Genomic DNA, 23,348 nt, shown 5'->3' with positions numbered 1-23,348 from the left:
CAGCCATGAGCTTTTACGCTTTCTACTTTCTACTTGCATTCACTTGTGTCTTGACTTGGCTATTTCCCATTAAAGAATCCACTTCTATTCCTTGAGACTTGATATGGTATTCAGAGTCCCTGACTTGACTCTTAGGTCTCCCTCGAGGACTTGGCCTAGAGATGAGCCAAGATTACTTTGAGCAAACTACTTTGCTTACTTCGGACCTTAGGACCTAACTCGTGGCTTAGGTCAGTGTTCTGGCTAGACTTACATATTTTATCATGAAAAGAAACTTGTAGGTTCAAGTTGAGTTCTTTCTTATCTTTCAGCTATGTAAGTCCTTAAAGAAGCAAGGCCTTTTTGTCTGCCTGGATCCATTATTCTTTCACTTCCTTTTGAACTATTTCCCTCATGGCTACTTGACTCATCCACTTGACTCACAGTGGCCTGCTTTGTGTTGAGATTCCAGAGTGCTAACCAGAGAGAGGAGAAAAAGAATCCGGGAGATTTCTCATTACATAGCAGATACGTACTACATAGTGGCACTTATATGTTAGAAATAGGACTGAATTATATAATAAACGTTTTGGTTTCTCTTGTTAAAATTCCATAAGCCTTGAGACTATCAAGAGAGAAAAGCATACTGTCACATAACAATGGTCAAGTAAAGGACAAAACAGAAAATTATTGTCTGCTGAAGGAGATAGGATTCAAAACTCTTCCACTGAATTCTAACATTCATGTAGGCCAAATCAAGGAATAGGAAAAGAAAAGCAAAAATGCTGTCTTTGAAGGTCAAGTTTCAAAAAGTAGCTAACAGTCACTCAAAAGACATCAATTAAAAAAACAATTCTTCTCTAATATTTAGAGATTCTTCTATTGTTTTAGGATGACTACTTTTCTGTTTTCTTCTCCCAAAACTATGAAGCAGCAGCACAAGAAAAAACTTTTATAATGACACACCTGCGTTTTAAACCATTGTATAAATTACAGATGAAGTCAGCAACTAAAGGTAGTCTCCATTTTTTGCTTTAATTTAACCTAAAGAACAGGATCTTTACTTTGTTATCTACTATCACATTAATGTAGTAAAACAGTCAATGAATAGCATTATAAGCCAACAGATTAGAGCAGCAAGATGGAATTGGCAGAAGCCTCAACATGCTTATATGATTAAAAAAAAAAGAATCTAATCTAACCATTTGAGAGAACAGTGCTGTGGGACTATAAAGCGCTTTTCTAGGAGAAATGATAGAAAGTAGGCAGGCCCCAATTCCACTGACTAGTAAATACCTGTGAGGCAGTATTCTTTCTCTTAATGACAGGTCAACATAAAAATTAAGTTTTGCTGTAGATAGTCTGCTGGTCAACACTGTTTCTGAAACACTGGTTAAACATTGGTTTAGAGAGAAAAGGATTGTTTTTATTCCCAATTGATGAAAGTAAAATTGTCAGCTCTATGTGTCCCAAACAATTTTCTTGTGATTTTAATGAGAAGGGAAAAAAACAAAACAAACAAACCATTCTGAAATCAAGAAAAGAGATCCAAGGTCATGAATGGACTAAAAAAACATGTCCTAGATGCCATAAAGAAAACAGAATAAACCATCAAATAAAAATACTGATATTGGTGATAGTTAATACTTGTTGAATGTTATGAGTACCAGGTACCATATTAAGTGCTTTATATGTATTAGCTCATTGCACCCTCACAAAAATCTTTGTAGTTATTTCCCCCCATTTTACAGACAAAAAGAATGACTTAAGTGGTTAAGAATCATTTTCAAACCCAAGCCATCAAAGGCCCAAGTTCTTAGCCACTACTCCATACCACTCCAAATAGAACTTTCTCTTTATTTTTCTAACAAATATTTACTGAGTCTCTACTATGTGTTATTAATAGGATGATTTGAGATATTTTACCCAAGTCAGGGAAGAAGGATATAAAATAGATTAGTTTCTTCTTCCAAATGAAAAGTTGTGATATGACAACACAGGTGTGTGTGTGGGTTAGGAGGGGAAATTGTGTACTTTTTGAAAATGTTTTTCTTCATGGTATGAAAAAAAAACCATCTTCCTTACTAATCAAGTGAATCTTTTCTGAGGCTGTGGATATGTTTCAGTGGTAGTACACTGCAGTTTGGTTCTAGTGAAATTCTTTCTAAATCAAAATTTTTGTTAGCCTGTAGAATAACTGGTGAGAGGTGGCTGCAGTTTATGGGTTAATTTTTGGCAATATATGAACTTTTTTCCCCTCATCATGTTACAGTTACTATTCAGTAAAGCAAACCCCATCTCTACTCAAAAAACCTCAACTCATTGCTCCATGACGTATTATCATCTAAGGTCAGGCCTAGGAATGCTATAACCCATCTAGGGGTCAGGCCCCTGGCGTCTATGCATCATCAAACAAAAGCTCCCTTTATAGACTATTTAAATTATGTTGCCAAAGAAATCCTTTATGATGGGGAAGTCCAAATCAACTGCTCAATGTAAAACCCTAATACCATGGGCAAGAAAACCTTCAAAAGATAACTTTTTAAAATATAAAGTGTATCACAAATAGAAGTCATATTTTAAAAATACTTTCTTTTAAAATGAACAAAAAATAAGATTTCAGGCAAGGTATTACAGTAGCTTTTTCTAACTGCTTTACATATGGTAGAGATATACAAATAAAGATATTAAAATTGGCTAGTGGTTAAGTTTGGTTCTGTTGTTTTAAAGGGAGAATAAAATGATAAAAAATCATAAGGAAATGTAAATTTAGTCATAGGACAAAATTCTGTTTTCATTTAATAAGAGAAGAAAACTCATTTTATTGAGAAAAATAAAAAGTTTTCATAAGAATACTTCTATTAGACCCACAGAACAACTACAAAGTGTCTTTAGCACCATTGTTCAAAGTAAATTGGTCAAGTTAAAGAAATTGTGATACATCTTTACAAAGAAATACTACTTAGTGATTTAAAAAAATGAGTCTTTAGGTTCTGATCTGAAACAGTCTCTGAGATACATGATTAAATGAGAAAGTAAATGCAGAACTATGTGTCTAAAATGGTATCATTTGAATTTAAAAAGAGAGAGAGACACACAGGGTTGCACATAACACAATAACTGCAAGGATGCATGCATGTGAAATTAGTAAGAGACTCAGCTTTTAATATATATTTCTTTCACCATGTACTTACATTATCTATTTAAGAAGCAGAATTTAAAACAATTAAAAACTAATAAAGTCAGCCTAAAAGTTTTTTGTGAAGATTTAAGAAACACAGATAAAATTAAAAGTGACGATAAAAGTACTGTTCATAAATATAAAGCAAATAGCATCTTTATAATTTTCAGAATGATGGTGTTTTTAGAGGAAATCTTGATAAACATTTAAAAAATTAAAAACCAACAACTACAACTATAAATCCCAGTAAAGATCTTGGTATAACTAGAGCCACCATGGGGGAGGGTGGATTTTTGTCTTCTGGTTGTACTATGTGTTTTACATATTTTATTGAATTCTCAAACCAATCTGAAAGTTTGAAGTCATTATCCCTGAGGCTTGGACAAAGTAATTTTGCTAAAGAAACTTTGGTATGTAGAGACGGGCTCTAAGCCAGGACAGTCTGGCTCCAAAGGCCGTGTGGTTTCCATTATACCACGCTAGCTTTATTTTTACAAAGTAGAACTGCAGCAGGGAAAGAAAGAGACTAAGTTTTACAATATTGGGTCTTTATTAGTCAGAAAATGTGCTTCTGATAATAAGTGGCTTAGAAACGGCTGTCTCCCAACGGACATTTATTCCCAAGTTATTTACTGTCAGTGATACCACATTTTGTCATTTCTCAGGAACCTGGGAATTATCTCTGATTTGTTGCATTTTGTTATCCTTATATGCAAACTGTCGCTAAATTGTTTTCTCCCTCTGAAATGCCTCTCAGATTTGTCCTTACTGTACATTTTTACTACTATTGCTATGAGTCTAAAGCCCTCTGACTTTAGTGTTTTTACCTGCAAAGCACCCTAACTTGATTAAATTTCCTAAAATACTGCTTTCATCATATCAACTTTCTGCATAAGACCCTATACTGGATCTCTTCACCTATCTCATTAAGTACAAATTCCTCTTACGAGCTGCTTCATAGACTGGTTCCTGCTTACCAATTCAATTTCATCTCCTATTTCTCTTCCACACCCACTCTCTACAGGTCAAAGTGTTTATTATTTTTTGCATACTTCTTCATTTCTGTTTTTGCTGTTATCCCTGACTGAAATCCTCCTCCAGATTCTATTCATTCTTTACGGTCTGTCTTAATGTCACCTTCTCTAAGAAACTGTTCCTGGGGTGGCCGCTCAGCTCAGGTGGTTAGAGCGTGGTGCTGATAACACCAAGGTGGCCGGTTCGATCCCCGCAGAGGCCACTGTGAGCTGCACCCTCCTTAAAAAGAAAAAGAAACTGTTCCTGAATACCTCAAATCTTACTCTAGTCAGTATCACAATTTTGACCTGATTAAATGTTATCTTGAAACACTGCCTAATTGTTTCTTGTGCTTTAGTTTTGTCTCTTCAGCTAGACTGTAAATTTCTTGAGGCCAGGGTCTGATGATGTGACTTTTCTTCTAAAATTCTCTGGTAGTTCCCATCATGTTAAGATTAAAGCCCAACCTCCTTTCAAGGCCATCACCTGGCTCCAATATGTCTTTCTGGGTTATCTAACCCCCTTCTCCTCTTGTACCTGTATTAGCTACATTGAATTGTTCTGTTCCCCTAAGCTTTTTTTTTTTTTACATTTCCTGCATTTTCTCCGCTGCGAATTTCCCCTCCTTTTCTCTGGTTGGGGCATTCCTCCTACTTATTTATTTGTACAGACCCAAATCTAATGTCATCTTCTCTAAGGTGCTCTAAGAAGCCTCATCCTTAAGGAAGGAAAACAGTTGTCCTTCCTTTGTATTTTCACATCCCTTTGGAAATACCTGTAGAATAGCACATTTTGCATGGTACTGGAATTCCTGGTTTAAACTCCTTTCTCTCCTACGGTAGTGTGAACTCTGTGAGAGAAAGGATGGCGTCTTATTCGTCTTTGTACCTCACGGCACTATGTCCACGTAGCAGGTATGCACATGTTTGGAATGAAAAGCAGATGTTCAATAGTAAAAAACTCTGATAATGCATTTTAATATAATTATATCTTCTAAAATCTTCCTAACAATCCTGTGAGCTAAGTATCATTATATCTGTTTTACAAATGAGGAAACTGGCTCAGAGATTAAGTCAACAGTTTCAGGTCACAAAGCCAGTAAGTGGTAAGCCAAACACTAAAATCCAGATCTTCTGATTTTAGTCTAGTATTCCTTTTAGTAGAAATACTAAAAAATTGGCCTTCCTAAATACTCAATAAACGGCCTGGACCCTTTGGGATTGCACATTACTCTTCTCCTGTGCTCTTATCATGTATCTATTAATATCGTAAATACTATTAATTTGTGTTCTTGTCTCAACTCCTGTTAGACTGTAAATTCCATGTTGGTGAAGAAGGATTACTTGCCTTTGTATCTCCTGCTCTGCCTGGCACAGTGCCTTACACATAGTAGGTGCTCATCAAATTGGACTGAATATAGGTACCTGGAGAGCACTAGAATGGTCATTTTGACAGGCCAGTTCTTGCTCAACCTCCGAAACCTCCAGCAGATTCCGCTCACCGACCAACCGGGACAGCTCTCCCACCACTGTCACGTGCTTTGATACAGTCCCAGACATCTTCTTGAACTGTGGGTAATTCTCAACAAAGGCCTGCCATGGGAAAAACATCAGTTGGAGGTTCTGTTATTTCTTGACTGAGGATAGGCATGTATGAAGAAGGAAAAAAAACCAAAAAACAGGGATTGTCCTTCTGCCCAGACTAAGGCATCTATAGCTTTCGATCACTTGGCATTTTGTTATGCCTTAAGAAGACAAGACCGGATGTATGCCAGGAGACTGAGTCTTTAAATAGTCCAAATATGACTGAAGGATGGATAGAAGTTATAGCTTGGTATGAAGTTTTCACTATGTCAATTCCTATAGAGAATTATTATAGAAAATAACCTCAAACCAAACAAAATGCATTCATGTAGAAATCAGACCCAGAATATTCCAGAAATGTTGCTTGCACAAATAATTCCACAGTCTTGCATGTTAGTCATCCATGTACGTGTTTAATTTACCTTCATGTCTGCTATTGATTCCAGTTTTTGCTGTTCTTTTGGTTTCTTCTTCTGAAAGTCTTCCATGAGATTCTTTATGTTGCTACCAATCTCGGCAAAGTTCAGGTACATATTCTGTGAAAAAGGAAGTTGGAAACACAGTTCTGTCAACTAGTCTGACTTTCAGACAATGTAAAAGAAGAAGTGAAAAAGAATCCTGAATGCCGTTAGAATTGAAGGGTAAAAAAAATTCCATTGTAATTCCCAAGTCTGGACCTGGACCAGGACAGGGTGATGAATACCATTACTGTTCTCACGGAGGGTTACAGAAGGGAGGGAAGTAAATACATTGGTTTCTGATTTTAAAAGTATAAAACCAAGTATGTGATTTCTATGAAAAAAGTCTCATTAAAGGGTCAATCCAAGTCTTCTGCCTTCCCGAGACGCAGTTTCTCTACACCATGCTTCTCATCCTTCCATAGGAAATCCCATGCCTGCTCTCATTGTAACAGGTCAGTGTTGACCTTCTTACATAAAAACAACTAAAATTAATTACAAAGCTTTAAAACCACCTACGTTAGCATAGAATTCATCGTTTTCAGCAGATAGGACCACCTCTCGTAAGTCTTTACTGATCCCTGGAACTCTGGAAAGATCAATCCGATTGTTGTTTATGCCCAGTAGTTCATGGACCATGGCCTGATATGTCCACTAGATAAAGAATTATGACAAAAAAAAAAAATTGGTAACTGACAAAACATGGAAATAGTAAATGTTCAGGGAAAACAAATAAAAACTGATAACATTTTTCAGTCACTAGTCTTCTTTACATGGAGATTCCCTATTGAGTTCAAGTTTTATTAATACCTTGTGCTATACTAAGCATTAAGATTGTCATTTTAATTGGTTAAACACCCAAAAGTCAAAATATTTTTAGATTTCACACTTTTGGAAGAAGGGTGGTAAAATTAATAATCCTCATAGAAAGAAAACAAGTTAGATCTATCATTAGCTCCAATTTTTGCCTCCGAATTAAGAGTATATTTTTGGCTTCACAGATAGGGTTATATTGGTACTACAGTTACAAGCTGTACCATTTCCTGTATGCTTCTGTGGTTTGCTGCAGCACGAGAAGTGTGTTCTTGCAGCCTTGAGTGATGCTATATTTATCCTGGGAACACTAATATTATCAGAAAAAACCTTGTGAGTTAATGAAAACCCAAATATTCAGACGTTTGCCTCTGAATTCATTTTATTTTATGTTTTTGCTTCGTATGAATTGTGAAGAAGGATTGGTTTCCAGTCTTACAAATGAAATGTGAACTTTGTAAAACTGGAAAGGAAAATCCCCAAATTCCGCCTTCTCACTATTTATGGAGAATGGGTTACTTTTAGTCATTGGCCCAATAAACAAAACTAAGTATTTTTCAGCAAATTATCCTCTAAATGCAAGAAATATTTATATGTGTATATTTCATCTTAAGCAATCTAGCTTCATTAAGAAATAACTTGAGGTTATAAAAGAAGGTGTTTTATTTCCTAAAATACTTGTCAAATGAATCCTCGAAAAAGCAAGTTTCATTAAGGCATTTGAAATAAATACAATAAAATGTTTATACTTCCGTAAACAGCATCCTATGCACACGTCTGCCATCAGCACTTACTCTGTAACTAATTTTTCTGTTTATTTCCCTCTCCATTGGACCATGAGCTCTTTGAGAGCAGAGACTGTGTCTTTTAACCTTTTATCTCCAGGACTTAAAATAGTACCTGGCACATACTAGGTCCTCAGTGAAATCTGTTGAATGAATGGTTGCTTTTCTTTGGGAAACAGAATCATAGGCAATCATTTCTCTTTCTAAGTTTTGGTATTATAACATTTCTTTAGTGAACATATATTTACTTTAAATTTCAGGGATAGAAGGCTATTGTATCACAGAGAAGTTGCATTCCACAACCACATATTTCCCAGCATTACCATTATTATAAGCTGGGAAGGAACTGAAATACAGACTGCCTTTCCCTACAAATTCAAAGTCACTTTATGAAGCATCTGCTATGTGTACTATGTGCAAGATGCTGTGCTTGTACTTGCAGAAGAACAAACACTGGGGAGACACAGTCTGCCTTGGAAGATGTATAACCTAGGAGAGTGTGAAAACAATCAAAGGTGCAACAGGGCAAGTGCAGCACGAGATATTAGAGAGACATGAAGTGCCACAGTAATTCAGGGGAAAGAGAACAGACTAAAAGAGTGAAGGTCTCCAGGAGCTATTTCAAGTGGTTTTAAAGGAGACTTTTGATAGGTGAAGTCGGGAAGAGAAGGTATTCCGAACATTCCAGACTTTAGACAGAGGTCACAGTATGAATGAAAGGATGGCAGAAAACTACATGGCATATCTGCTCAGGAGTGAGCTGCAGGTTTTACACAGGGCCCGTATTGGATGCCAAGTTCAGGAATTTGTATTTAACCCAGTGGGCAAATGGGAACCAATGAAGATTTTTAAGCCAGGAGTAATAGGATCAGAACTGTGCATTCGGAAAAGTAATTTACGAACATAGTGTCTGTGAAATATATTACAGTGGGAAGAAATGAAAAGTGGGAATTAAGTAGATGACTATTTCAGTATTCCCACAAGAGAGTAGGGTCTACACCAAGGTAATGACAGTAAGAATGGAAAAGAGCAGACAGACACTGGAAAAGCAGAATCTACAGAATCTAGAGGTTTTCCTGGATTAGGGGTGGGAGTGGTGGCAGAAAGGGACAGGAAGGATGAAGGGGAAGAAAGAGTCAAAGATTACTGTGGCTGGAAAAATAGTGATACCAAAACACCAGGAAATACAAGGCAAAACAGGAACAGCTGAAAATGAGGAGGCAAATAAGTGTCCCATGCTGTTCATTTCCATGTTTCTTTTTTTATGACTAGCACTGGACTCGTCCTTCTGTTATGCTAACAAAGGGCTCTACACCTGGTTTAGCAGTGGGGTGATGGCATCATCACAGCGGTCCAAAATCAGTAGCAACGGAGGAACCTCAGTCCGTCGGAATTCAAACAGTTCATATTCTTTAGTTATCACTTGCTGTGGGTGAGAGAGAAAGATGGTCAAATAATTAGTTGCAGATAGAGATGATATAAATAGGAAATTAATGCATAAAAACCACATTTAACAAGAGTTCTTTGCACCTTCATAGGCCTTGCATAAAAGGATTTAAAAGCTTGACAGAGTTTAGTAGGATTCTATTTAAGAGGTTAGGATTTGAAACTCTATTTCACAAGTGGTTTAATCGGATCAAAAGAAGTTAAGTAGCTTGGAAATGTTTTTTTGGGTTAAGGCTAAGCATTTTAGCTCTAATTTGTTGCCTTTGGTTTTGAATGACAAAGACCTACTTTGTCAGTAAACCTAACACATAATTTCTTTGGTTGTAGATAAAATATTCCTTTAGTTTCTGAAATATGAGGAAATGAATGATCTTGCTGTTTTGGAACTAGGGGTAGAGAATACCATACCTTAACACATTCTGCAAGCCTCTTTGCTGTCTCTGATGAAAGCTGATAACGAATCATGGGACATTTCTTCAGAGATAAAAGGAGAGCGGTCAGTCCTTGAGTTGTTCTGGACAGCTGGGCTGGATCCCAATTTCGACCCTTTTTGTTAAAAATGTATATTCAGAGAAATACTGAATTTTTTCTTACAAATCCAATTACTTGCTGAATTAACTCCCACCTAACAAATAAACTTTAAAAAAAAAAATCCTTTCCTTACATACCTGGCAGCAACCCAAAATATTGAGGGAAAACAAATGTGGGTTCACAGCAATGTAATCACCGTAAAATTCCTACAAACAAAGCACCAAGATCAATCAGCCATTCCATAAACTCCAACTGTATTGTGGCGTAATATTTTCATATGTGATATAATACTATGTGATATAGTCAAATTTAAGGAAATGCAAATGTAAAAGAGGTACAGAAATTGATCAGTTACCAATTGAGTAACAATAGTTGATGTGGGGGAATTAATAATTATAAAACAGCAGCAATAATAAATCTTTAAGAAAACAAAAAACAAAAGTTGTAGAAGTATACGTACGATGTTTCTGGAGATCTCTATATACACGTATCAATTAGTAAACTAAAACACTGCTATAGGATATACAATGTTATTCTCAGATGAAAAAGAACTTTGCTTTCCAGTGTATTCTCATGAGGAAGAATCTGATTTAAAATAGGTCACTGTTTTTTTATTCATTTATCACCTAGCACACCCTTCTGAATATCCAACACTTGTTTGCTGCCCTGAAGACAATGTTTTCACTTGTGTGATAAACATATTCAAATGTTTGTGATAAATGTATTTGAGAACACTGAACTGTTTAAGGAGGAGAGAGTAACACGATATATTCTAATGCAATGTATTATACGCATATAGCATGCAGAATAAATATTTAGAGGTCTCCAGGTTTTAACCTTAATGACAAACATCTTATTATTCCCAAAGCAAGATAACCACAAACAGAACTTTAACAAACCTCATTCATACCCTTTATTTCTCCTATTCTCTCCCAGGCATAGTCCTGTAGAGGAACATTCTTAGGGGGTGGCTCATAAAACTATCATAGGACCTATCTGACTCTGTCCCCAACCCTGTGAAGCCTTTCCTATCAATCCGGTAGCATCCAGCACCAGCCCAAGCTCCTTATTCCCACTGACGCCTTCAATTCTGTTCCCATCCAATTTGATACCTCTTCTAGACTTTCTAAATGTGAGTACAGTCTGGTGTGGTACCCATTTATTGTGTCTGATCAACAGCTTCCCTTCTTTTGAGACGCACCTTCCTTATTTTGAGACTCAAATCTTGAAAAAGGGCCAATAGGAAAAATGTGTTAGGGGACCAATATGTTTACCTGAACCTCAGCCACAACTTCCTGTTCGTCAGCTTCAGCCAGTGACTTCACATCACTCTTGCTGATCACATTACTGAAATCTGAAACAGACATATGAGTTGTGGTTGACTCAAAAGGATCATTTCTGCTGCAGTAGATGTAAACGGGCCAGATAGTTAAAGCCTAATGACTTAGAGCAGTTTCGTACATATCATAGGATACTCAGAGTTGAACATCTTCACATTGTAATACATAGCACACACGTTTAAAGCCATAAATTCATAATAATACTTAAAAAATAAAAGGATTACCACTGTAGGCATTGGAGGATGCTAGAGAACCACGTCTTATCTTTCAAATAGCAAATAAAGGGAAATAAGTAAGCTTTTATCCTTTTATATACAAACCACACCACCAGATAACCAAATAGTACATGAAGGGAAATTTCCCTTTATAGAAATATCCCAGCTAAAAAATAAAGAAGGAATGATAATGATAATCAAAACATCTCTTTTGCAATGGATGGACTAGGCATTGAACCTCAACCACTGCTAATGACACAATAAAAGATGGTCAGTGGAAGCACTTAACACTACCTATGAGGTATTCTTGCCAAAAAGAAATCAAATCTGAATCTAACTAAATCTCTATAGCCAAGTACCAATTTACAGAAACTAGAGGATAGAGGAACATTTTAAACTTCAAAGAACATGTTAAACTACCCCCTGGGGATACAATCAGCAAGATCCAGGCTGCAGGAAACTTTGACAGAACAATGTAGTTTCTTCAATAAATTGCACAGGAGAGAGAGAACCTATAGAAGAATAAAGAAACTTAAACAACATATCAACCAATTGCAGTGTGGATGGGCCTTACTATGATCGTGATTCAAACAAACAGTAAAAAGAAAAACAAAACAAAAAAGACATGAGAATTTTAAATTTGAACACTGAATGAATATTTAAAAATAGGAATTATTTTTCATTATTTGGATGTAATAAGAGTGTTTTTAAAAACAAGTCCTTTTAGAGATGCATACTGAAATGCCTATGGATAAAAATCATATGATTTCCTTCAAAATAGTATCGGTAGGACATAAGTGGCAGTATAGTTAAAATATGATTGGCCATGGCGCAGTAATTGTTGAAATTGGGTGCTGGGTGCACTGGAATTTATTTTAGTATTCTGTATACTTTTATACATACTTGAAAAATTCCATAATAAAAAGGTTTTCTTTTAACTAAAAGGATAAGCCTGTTATAAAAGCTATTTAGTAGATATAAAAATATATAAAAATAAAATCATTTAAAAATGAGATTAGCAGGCCAGTTAGTGCTAATATAAATTGTATTGAAAGTTTATAATGAATAAAATTACAATATACAAACTCATTTTAGTTTATTTCAATCTAAATAACTATATAAAATTGTGAAATTGATTGCTTCACCCAAGAAATTTCTTTTTTTTTTAAATTTTTATTGGGGAATATTGGGGAACAGTGTGCTTCTCCAGGGCCTATCACCTCCAACTCATTGTCTTTCAATCTAGTTGTGGAGGGTGCAGCTCAGCTCCAAGTCTAGTTGCTGTTTTGAATCTTTAGTTGCAGGGGGTGCAGCCCACCATCCCATGCGGGAATTGAACCAGCAACCTTGTTGTTGAGAGCTCGCGCTCTAACCAACTGAGCCATCCGGCCGCCCCAAGAAATTTCAACAGTCTACTTCTTATAGGCTTTAATGCTAATATACATACTTTTTTTCTTCTACTTCATAGAGTTAGCTTAAATCAAACAATCTTTAAAACCAGAAGAGTAAATATTAGATTTATTATTCGTTATTAATTTTAACCACTGCATCAAAGAATTCTCTTTAGAGGTAGGAAAAAGGAGTTGTATCTCAGGAGCTATTCAATTTTTAGCTAGAGATGCAGCAAAAGAGTGTTTCTGTTCGATGCCCACTTAAATTTAAATTTGGCAGCACAGGGAATTTCAATCTCTCTCTCTGTCTCTCTCCACACACACACACACATACTGAAAAACTACTGGAATGATCACACATTTATCAGAATGGCTAAAGTAAAAAATAGGGACAACACCAAATGCTTGTGAGGATACAGAGAAACTGTATCACCTGTACTTTGCTACGACCCAGTATTATATTATATTATATTATATTATATTATATTATATTATATTACATTATACCCGGTCTTATAGTAAAATAAGACTGGGTCTTATATTAATTTTTGCTCCAAAAGGCACGTTAGAGATGATGGTCTGGGTAGGTCTTATTTTACTGGAAATGTAAAATGGTATAGTCACTCTAGAAGACATTTAGCAGTTTCTTAAAACACTAAACATGTAACTACCACATAACCCAGCAATTGCTCCCCTGAGCATTATTTATTACAGAGAAATGAAGATTTATGTGCACACAAACAACTGTACACGAATGTTTATAACAGTTTTATTTGTAGTAGCCAAAACTGGAAACAACTCAGATGTTCTTCAACAAGTGAATAGTTAAACAAATTGTGGTACATCCATGGGATACTACTCAGTAATAAAAAGGAATCAACTACTGATACATGCAACAACTTTGATTAATCTTTAGTAAATTTTGCTGAACAGAAAGGCCAATCGCAAAAGGTTCTACACAGCATGATTCCCTTTATATAACCTTCTTGAAATGACAAAATTACAGAGATGGAGAACAGATTAGTGGTTGCCAGGGGTAAACGAGTGGGTTGGAGTGGGAGGGAAGTGGCCCTGGCTATAAAAGTACAAGATGGGGGATCCTTATGGAAATGGAAGTAGTTTGTATCTGACTGTATCAATGTCAGTATCCCGGATGTGATAGAATACTATAGTTACTTAAGATGCTACATCTGGGAAAACTGGGTAAAAGATATTTTTATTAATGTCTTACAACTGTATGGGAATCTACAATTATCTTAAAATAAAAAGTTTAATTAAAAAAGAAAACCTGTGACTATGAGACGTAAAAGAACCAGGAAGACAGAAACGAATAAAATCGCCTGTTTTTACCTCTTGGGATTGTTAAAAGGGCTGAATGAAATAGTACATATATAAGAAAGTCCTTTATAAAATACAAAGTCTTGTCACAAATGTTAATTTTTGCTACCATTATTAAATTTCAGTCTATGCTGAAGAAAGTATGTATGTTGTAGACTATAGTCTAAACCCTAAAACTCCAAAGCCTTCAAGTAAACTTTAACACTTCTCAAATGCCCTACATACTGAGTGTTAAGTTGTCCTTGGTTTTAGAAATGGCACCAAATAAACTATACTAACTTATAAAGGTCAATAATGACATCTAGAGGAGAACAGATGTAACTTCCAAAGCAGAATGTATTACACCAAAAAAAATCCATATAAATTGTATAGTAACCACAAACCTAGTTTATTTCTAGGTCTCTGCCCAGGCCCCCAACAAAGTTATGCACATAAGAGATATCTACCTGATGACCTGTACTTTCAAGTATTACATAAAGTAGCAAAGAAACGTGGAACATTTTCATCTGGTATGTAAAGTAAATCTCTGCCTTTCCAATAAACTCAAGTATATCCTCCCTCAGCTTGTATGGCTCAGTTCATAGAAGTGCAAAACAGGAGTAAGTATGCACTTTTTTATGTGAAATTTGGCTACTTACAACTTTTAACTTACAAAGAATTTTGAAAGGCAAAGTAAAACAAAGAAACTTTTTACCTAAGTGATTAATGATGAATGGAAATCACATTTAGCTTTCTGAAATAAAAATGATAACTACAAGACTTTTAAAGTTTTGAAAGGACATTTAAAAAAAGACTCTTATAGTAATGGTTTCAGTGAACTTATTGATGATATGAGGTGCCCAACAGAACACACTAGCTAGGATATAGTTACACGATTGAATAGGTAAAATAACATACTTACAAATAAAATATATACTGTATTTGGGTCTTCGGAGCTCCTGAATCAGATAATCTACATTCTCCTAGAAAAGAAAGAACAAACAAACAAAATACGAGAATTGCTTAAGTGAAAAAGTAAGAAATATCATCCACTGATTTATTTAAGTATTTACTAAGAGTCTACGGTGTACTGAGGTCTAGATTAAGTGTGTATATGTTGGGGGCAGTAAGGGCTGGGGATGAAAAGGAGATACATCAAATATAATGATCAGGAATCATACAGAATATTAACTAACTGTGTTACCTTAGGCAACTTAAGATTAAACATATAAAGGATACAGATATTGAAATACATTACAAAATTGATAAGAATTCTGCAGATTTGTCTCAAAGCTGCTTGTCTATAAATTGTATTCATCTGATCAAAATCCTTCTATAGAATGAATATCAAAATGTGTCTAGTCCTTTAAAAACCAATATTCAAGAGAAAATACAGGTAATTATCTTCACTTTGGCTTTTAACTTCTTGGGATCTAAAACTGCACAAATGCAATGTTTGTGAAGTATTTGCAAACAGCAGGCTAAGACCTTTTCTATAATTACATTATTTTAAAATAAAATATGAAATTTATAAGTACAAAACAGTTGATTTTTATGGTCAAAACGTAAGAATTCCAATTGCATAATGATGCAGGTTTTATCTAGTTTTTGATATTACAACACATGGTTAAATTTCAATATAAATCTGGTCCCCAAACTATACATGACATAAAATGTCATTTTTGATTGTTAAAAAAATCATAATTTCCTTGTAGAATTAAAAGTAATGTAAGCAATGCACATTGCTTGTTAAGTGGGAAAAAGCTTTTAAAAATTGTCATTTAGATTAAAAAATACATTAAAAATTAAGTTTATAATATAATCTTAAGAAAAATTTGTTTTTAAGAACACATTTTGAGCTTGAGAGAGTATATGTTTATCACTGTGAAAGAGGTTCTCTAATAAAGTTAGGAAATGATAGACTAGATGCATCTCTAAGATCCCTCTCAGAACCAGAATTTCATGACTAAGAGCTACAAATGTGAAACATTGGAAACTACTATCACACAGTATTAATGTATTCATTAATTCAGAAACTATTTATTGAGTATTCACTATGTGGCAGGCATTGGGGACATAATAGTGTGAAAAAAGCAGATAGCATCTCTGCTCTCATGGAGCTCACTGCTGCTGGGTGAGACAGATGTTAATCACATAAACCATATGAAACTTCAATGACAAGCAGTACGGAGACGAAGATGGTACTGTTAGTGCTTGTAAGAGGGGAGTTTGACCTGCTCAGCAAGGCCAGGAAAGATTTGCTTGAGGAAGTGAAGTTCCAGGCAGAGAGAAGAGCCTGTGCAAAGGTCCTGTGGCATGACGGAATACAGTGGATTGAAACATTATTGTAGTTTAGAGCAAAAGGGGGAATGGTTTGAAATGAGGCTATAGAAATGATAGGAACAAGAACACAAGGGCCTTGCAGGCCACAATGAAGGAGTTTTGTCTTTATCATAAAAGCAATGAGAAGTCATTCAAGGATTTCGAGCAGGAGTAACATGATCAGATTTATGGTTTGGAAAGTACATAATGTACAAGCATGGTAAGAGTGCATTGGAGTTGAAGAACATGAATATAAAGCAAGAGAATATACCAAATAAGACTGAAATAGTTAAGTATTTTTAAAGGAAAACTCAAGCTAGGTTTAGATGATGGATGAAAACTGGCACCAGGCTAAAGAATCTCTAATTAGAGGAAGAGAACTAACAAATAGAGGACAGGAACGAGCACACAGAGGGATGATAAAAAGGCCTAGTTGGCTGTAGTGGACATAGGAGGTTGGACACATAAGGGAGGACCAGATCAGCTAATGGGGGCTTTAAGGGCTGGGCTACTAAATATAGATTTAATCGTGGAGAGTCAAATTAAGCCTTTATCAGTTCCTGACCATAGATGTGAATAAAATGATAAAGACTCAAGACACTGATATAAGCATGTAAGATTAAGTGGCAATGGTGTTCGGTTTATAGGTATGGAGGTTAACCCAGGAATAAAGTGATGTAGGTCTCTGTTAAAGTAGTTAGTGCCTTTGGAAGTAGCTGAGAACCTAAAAGACATCTTGAAGGCTGTAACGGGTGAACTAAGACATGGAAAAGAGAAAAGTCAAGGTTATAACTCTGATAAACCAGGATAATTATGATGCCACAAATGATGATAATACAAATTTATTGTGCCTTCTTAATGCTTTCAGATTATAGCATTCTGCATTTGCCCGGGCAGATGGCAGCTCAGCTTATGTAGTACCTTCGTAGGTCGAAGAAAACAAATTGCTTTCAGGTGTTTCATGATCTCTCGATTTGGAGAATCAACACGTTCAAAAAGGTACACTTCCTTCTGAAGAATCTCTGATTGTGTGTATACCATACTCACTATGCCAGTCTGTAAAGAAAAAGAATTACTAACATTATTCTGGCCTAGAATAATAAAAACAAACAGCATACCTAAGACTTAATTTTTTTTCATTAATCCTTAGCTGGATAACTTATATACTAATATATGTAATAGCATTCACTGAGTATCCCAACATGTAGGTAATGTACCAGAAGGAAATATACTCTCTTTGAACATGGACAATCCATAAATTTCCAAAAACAAAAAAGTTCTGTCATCTTATTGTAAATTCTGTGATCAACAAATAATAATTAATCTGTCATCTCAGCTTGGGTCCCAACAGGTTTACTTTAAAACATAAGGCTGAGTGGAAATTAACAGGACCATCGGTAAGTCTTCCAGGTGCTCTATCTCACCGATTTCTAGACAGAAACATTTAGAAAAGGATTTCTGATTCCAAGACATTGTTCCGGATACAATAAGAAATCTCTGTCAGTGGTTAAAGCCATTTAGTCTGAAAACATACTGGGCAAGCTTTATACAGCCTTTCAGATCCACCCAGAACTGACCCTCATTTAAACATCTTTAATACCAAATCCTACAGAGGAATGGGACCAGCTATTGTAAGGGAGGGTGGGTTCCCTCACAAACGAATACTGAGCAAAAGCAAACTCACCGTCTCTTTATCCATGAGAAGTACTTTCATACCCGGTCCGCTGTCCTCTATCATTTTGGAAATGTACTGCTTCACAGCAAAAACCACGTTCATGGTGGCGAAATGACAGGTTAGCACCACAGCCCTACCCGCCCCCTTTTTTCTCGCTAAATGAACCCCCGGCCTCTTGGCCGGGTCTCAGCGGCTTCCGGCCGGTCGGGATTTCGCTTCCGGAAGTCCGGGCAGCCAGGTTGCTGGGAGTTGTAGTTCCGCGGCGCCGTCCGGAGGACCAATCCTGTCGGCCGGGTGGAAAAATCCGGCTGAGACACCCAGAGCCACCCCGTCGGGACGGGACCGTCGGCCCACTTCCAGCCTGGAGGTGTTGGAGGCCTGGGTTTCCAGACCACTCCCGGCCCTTGGACTGGGGTGCCCCGGCCGCGGCCGGAAGCTTCTCCTGCTGGCCTGGGGAGAGGGCGGTGCTCACGGTGTGGAGGGACTTGTCATAAGGCTGGCTCGGAGGCGAGAACAGAGCGTGGCGGTGCTCACTCTGTGCCATGAACACGTTCTTGGGTGGCAGTGAAGACTGAAGGGAAGGGAGGTAGCGTAATGCTCCCGCCTCGGGACTCGGAGGGACGGCGCTTTGCCCGTCGTCACTGGGTCATTAGCAAGGCGAGCACAGTGCCCCTGCAAAGCGAGGTCCGAATTGGTGTTCCGAGGACCGAGGGGCATCTGAAATTGAACAAATGTCTGTTGAATGAATGAACAAAGGGAACAGCCTTGAGGGATGTTTTGAGAGAGGCCTCAGTTCTCCCAGGGGGGCCTGGACGGACCCCCGGTTCGGCACCCAGGGCGGCTGGACTCCGCGGGCTCCAACTCGGGCGGGGTGCGGGGGAGGAGCTGGGTTCACACCGTCAGAAATGGGTAGCCGGTGGGGCTAAAGCTAAGTAGTGTGGGGGTTTTAAGGGAAAACTCACAGGTTTTTATTTAAGAAACGACAATAACAACAACAAAATAAATATTAAAGCCATCAACTTCCAAAAGTCTGGCATGTGTGTTTATACCCCGCAGGCCTTCTATCAGGCCATTTCTCGAAAAGGAGGGTAAATGTTAGTTTTCCCTCACCTCTGCGTCTAGGAGTGTAACATCAGGACCATCACAAGAAACAGCTGCAACTACTTATATGACCAGTGTTTGTTGGGGTCAGTTTAATCAATAGGTTCAACATTCCCAAATCAGTCATTCTTTCATCATATCGTAAGAAGTATACAATTCAAACTATACCCAAAGCACATTAACATTAATCTGGCTGTTACTTTATAAAACATTACATACAATTTTCAAATAATTTAAAGGAGATCAGAAACCACTTGCAATATAGATTTTTGTCACCTCTGAGATTGTGAAGAATGTGGTTATTTTCTCTCCTTTTCAATTTTCCTACGAAGTAAATAAAACTTCCGGTTGGGCATTTTTTCTATCCTAGAGATACATTTTAAGAGAAAAGTTATAGTAAAATGGAAATGTGAATCTTTAAATGGATACAAGTGAGAAAAATCTGATGTATGAAAATTCTGTTCTTACCAATTTAAAATGTTCATGTATTATAGAAAACAGCGAACCAATGTTAATGAAAAATGAAACACCTGCTAATCCTGTAAGTTACCAATATTTGAAAATTCACCTTCACTAACCTGTCACGTGTTTTTTGTTTTTTCTTATTTCTTATCTATAATTGGGACTTCAGTATAGTATAAGATTGTTTTCCATTTTATGATTTGGTTTTAGAAAGAATAAGGAGAGAAAAGCTTATTCATGAAATTTGTGCTTTCTTTAGACAGTAGTCAATCTGTAAGTAATGCATGGAAATAACTGCATCCTTTTGATTATTTATACTTGGACAATTATAACCTTTTAAAAGAGAAGGAAATGCCTATTTTGACAAGGCTTCCTAACTCGTTCCATTGCCCATGAAATTCCATTGATGTCACTGTTCTTTTATATTTATACATTGATAAGATATGGAATGTAAGCATTTTGTACAAAATAGTTATTACATATTAAAAGGATACTGTGATGGTCCTGAAGTTTGACAGCCTATTTCCTTCCTAAAGAAAACGCCAAAAGCCATTTTAAATGTGTCCAGATTAAGACTTCTTTTGTGTCCCTGTATCTCTAAAAATAGGACAAAACCAATAACACAGTCCAAACTCTTGCTTTGTGACTCATCCAGGATAAATCCAGAGTGACTTGTTTTGTTGTAGGTAAGACATAGCAAATTTAAAAGCCAATATGAAGTACCATACTTATTTTTTTTCACAGTGTAAATAAACTGTAATAAATATTTTCAATAATGAAGACCTCCAATTCAAAAAATAAGTCATGACATTTTTCAAATATTAGTGATTATACCAATTATAAAAGTTTCTAATGCAGAATTTATTTTCACTATGTCCAAGGAATCTGTGCTTTAAAGATAGAACACAGGAAGTTAAAAATACAGTATTTACATTGGTACCTTTTGCTTAGACTTATGTGTGTAATGTGTGTGTAAATGAAATAATCAGGAATATTACATGAGCTTCAGCTTCCTACAAAGTGTATTCTTTTTAGAAGTTTACCCATTTTATATTTAATCAAAATCATGTTCTTCTACCATAAAAATTCAAAGTTTGATATAAAACAAAGGATATATAAATTTCAGTATAATTACAATAACAATATGGCCAACTCTTAGTTATCTTAGATGATTAATTATCTACCATTCTCCTTGTTGCTGTGTGTTAACATTTCTCCAACAAGCCCTGGATAGGAGGGAAATGAAGATATTCAAATTAGGTTTCCTACTTGTTAACAATTGATAAAATATTTAGAGAAAGAAATAGTGTTGCTCGTGTCGTACGGCCAGTCCTCGTGCAATAGTCTTAACCTCTCTAACCAGTTCCTTATCTGATAGATAGTGATAATATAACCTAATGAAATTGTGAGAATTATGAAATAACGTGCAGGAAAACGTGTGCCTGGCACATAGTAAATGCTCAAAAATATCAGCTTTAATTATTTGAAATCAAAAGGCAGACATACCTTTTAGCTTATTTTTTTCACTTATGGCATATTTTATTCCCCTTTGACAAGAATATTTAAAAATAGAGTCGATTTCAGAATTTGTAAACTATAGCTTCGAAATATAATTTCCATAATAGACTTATCTTGCATTATACTATACAATAATAAAAATATTAATGGTTGGCTTGTTCCATCATAATTTGTAAAGCATACAGTTTTCACAAAAACAAAAATGTGCTTCAAGTGATTTCAGAAAAACATGCTTACAATCCACCCAGCCTCAAAACAAACGGAATTTGTTCAATTTTTTTCACAGTTGGTGGTTTAGTACTGATCGTTATGGTAGCAAATGCACTGAATCATTAGTTTTAAATCATTAAGTAAAGATTATTTGCATGAAGGGTTCTGTCTGCATATTCAGTAATTTCAGCGATTCCATCTTTCTGGTGGTGATGTTAATTTTGATTAGTTGTTTTAGGTGCTGTCTGCCTAAACCAGTTTAGGTTTCCCCACTGTAAAATTACTATTTTTAACTTGTAATTACTAAATATCACATGGAGAGATGCCTTGATATGTTGCAGATATCCTATTTTCATCATACTTTCACTTGCTAATTTTAACTAGAGTCCATCAATGATTCTTGCTGCAATAATTGGTGTTAAACTAATAGTAATTATTTTCCTAATTTCTCCTACAGTTATTATTTGGAATTCTGTAAAAAAGAGCTTTCCTTTCCCCCATTTATTTTTTTTTCTAATCATTTATGTCAGTAGACTCATGGATATTTAAGACAATTATTACTTTTAACTAATAGGAAGCATAGATAGAGGTTGAGACTGCAGGCTATGGAATGAGGCAGCCTGGATTTGATTCTGCTGTAGGACTTTGTGAGGTTACGTACGTGTTCTGTGCCTTAGTTTCCTCATTTGTAAATGGAGAAAATAACACCTACCTCAGGTTAGTGTGAGAATTAAGTGAGATACTACATGTAGGCTTTAGCCTAGCTTTAATTACTTTTTTTAGCAAATATCTTGTACTGTGAGTAGTTTTATCATTTATATGTTTCCCCACTTACAACCTGAATATACAAATACTTGTCATGTGTTGGCCTCCCTAAGGAATTATTAAAATTCACAAAATGAAGTTAAAAGTGCTTTGTAATGTTAAAGAGATACATAAGTTCTTACTTCTTAAAAAAAAAATTGAGCTAGAATATTTAGAGTATTGCTGAGATCCCTTTTATGGTTCTATTCTTGGGCTGCTCTTTGTGTTAGAAATTTAGATAACCATAAAATGTGATGAAATTATTTGTAACATTTTAGTTGTTTCAAGAAATAGGCAAGCTATATGAAGTAAGTCCAGAAAATGCATGATCTTATAAATCCTTGTTTCATTAGTGATAAAGGAGTCTTAATTATAATATTTTTTATATTGAAATAATTCCTTTAGAAATGATTCATTATTGACTTAATCAAGCATTTGATCAGTATCACTCATTTTTCTTCACTAGAAAGAATATTTAATGTTGAAAAAGTAAGATACAAAATATTTTATTTACATATCTTTCCATTTGAAGCAAATGAAATTTAATGTAGGATGTTATTCAAAATTTCTCTTACTATTAATAAATAAACAACCACCTTTTACTGAGCTTTTACTATTACGTGCTGAGCCCTTAACAAATATCTCAGTTAACTTTTGCAACTTTCCATTGAAGTGAATATCATCTCCATATTACAGAACTGAGGTTCAGAGAAGCAGAGAAACTGAATTAACGTTTATAAGGTGACACAGAAAACAAATTGAGAAAACTGTATCTTTTTCAGTGGGCATTTTACCATGTGTTTCTTTGTACACATCCTATTACACATCCCTTTTTAGAAAGTCTATTGTCATTTCCGAGGATAGAGAATGTTTGTTTTCCATCCTTTTCACCTAGTTCAGTTGCCCTGTATACAGGAGATACCCAATAAATATTTAATGTTGGTGAAACTCATTCCTGGGCAAACTGTTACAATGGCAGATTAAACAAAGTATAGAATTTTACATGGACAGAGCAGGCAAAGAGATCAATGTACTTATCTAGGTCATTCATGCCAGTAATTTTATTGAATGTTATGGAATAAATTCTAGGAAAAATATCATGGATGTCTTTCCAAATTCGCAGGTAAGTTACAGGCATGTCAGGCCAGACCGTTCTGGTGCACTTGGAACAAATGACATGACATTTGTTTTTTTCTGACTAGC

At 35.7% G+C, this 23,348-nt stretch overlaps 1 protein-coding gene across 2 annotated transcripts in view; it reads right to left on the bottom strand.

Annotated features, from left to right (window-relative positions):
* The window catches only part of VPS45 (vacuolar protein sorting 45 homolog), a 50,752-nt gene extending 32,487 nt beyond the window's left edge, over positions 1 to 18,265 (bottom strand). The window contains exons 1-10 of one of the 2 annotated variants that reach the window (XM_019740026.2): positions 18,060 to 18,265; positions 17,297 to 17,431; positions 14,976 to 15,036; positions 11,065 to 11,144; positions 9,928 to 9,996; positions 9,668 to 9,805; positions 9,129 to 9,239; positions 6,735 to 6,869; positions 6,180 to 6,293; positions 5,599 to 5,766 (exon numbers count right to left, since the gene is read on the bottom strand). In XM_019740026.2, the coding sequence (XP_019595585.2) occupies positions 5,599 to 5,766; positions 6,180 to 6,293; positions 6,735 to 6,869; positions 9,129 to 9,239; positions 9,668 to 9,805; positions 9,928 to 9,996; positions 11,065 to 11,144; positions 14,976 to 15,036; positions 17,297 to 17,431; positions 18,060 to 18,152 (1,104 nt within the window). In that variant the 5' untranslated portion in view covers positions 18,153 to 18,265. The remainder of the gene's footprint in view (positions 1 to 5,598; positions 5,767 to 6,179; positions 6,294 to 6,734; positions 6,870 to 9,128; positions 9,240 to 9,667; positions 9,806 to 9,927; positions 9,997 to 11,064; positions 11,145 to 14,975; positions 15,037 to 17,296; positions 17,432 to 18,059) is intronic. The other variant, XM_019740025.2, reaches the window with a different exon arrangement.
* Positions 18,266 to 23,348: the final 5,083 nt, after the last annotated feature.

This window comes from Rhinolophus sinicus, linkage group LG14 (assembly GCF_036562045.2).
Source record: "Rhinolophus sinicus isolate RSC01 linkage group LG14, ASM3656204v1, whole genome shotgun sequence".
In the NCBI taxonomy this organism is placed as follows: domain Eukaryota; kingdom Metazoa; phylum Chordata; class Mammalia; order Chiroptera; family Rhinolophidae; genus Rhinolophus; species Rhinolophus sinicus.
The sequence above is the reverse complement of the archived record's forward strand: the minus strand, read 5'-3'. Positions and strand labels throughout refer to the sequence as shown.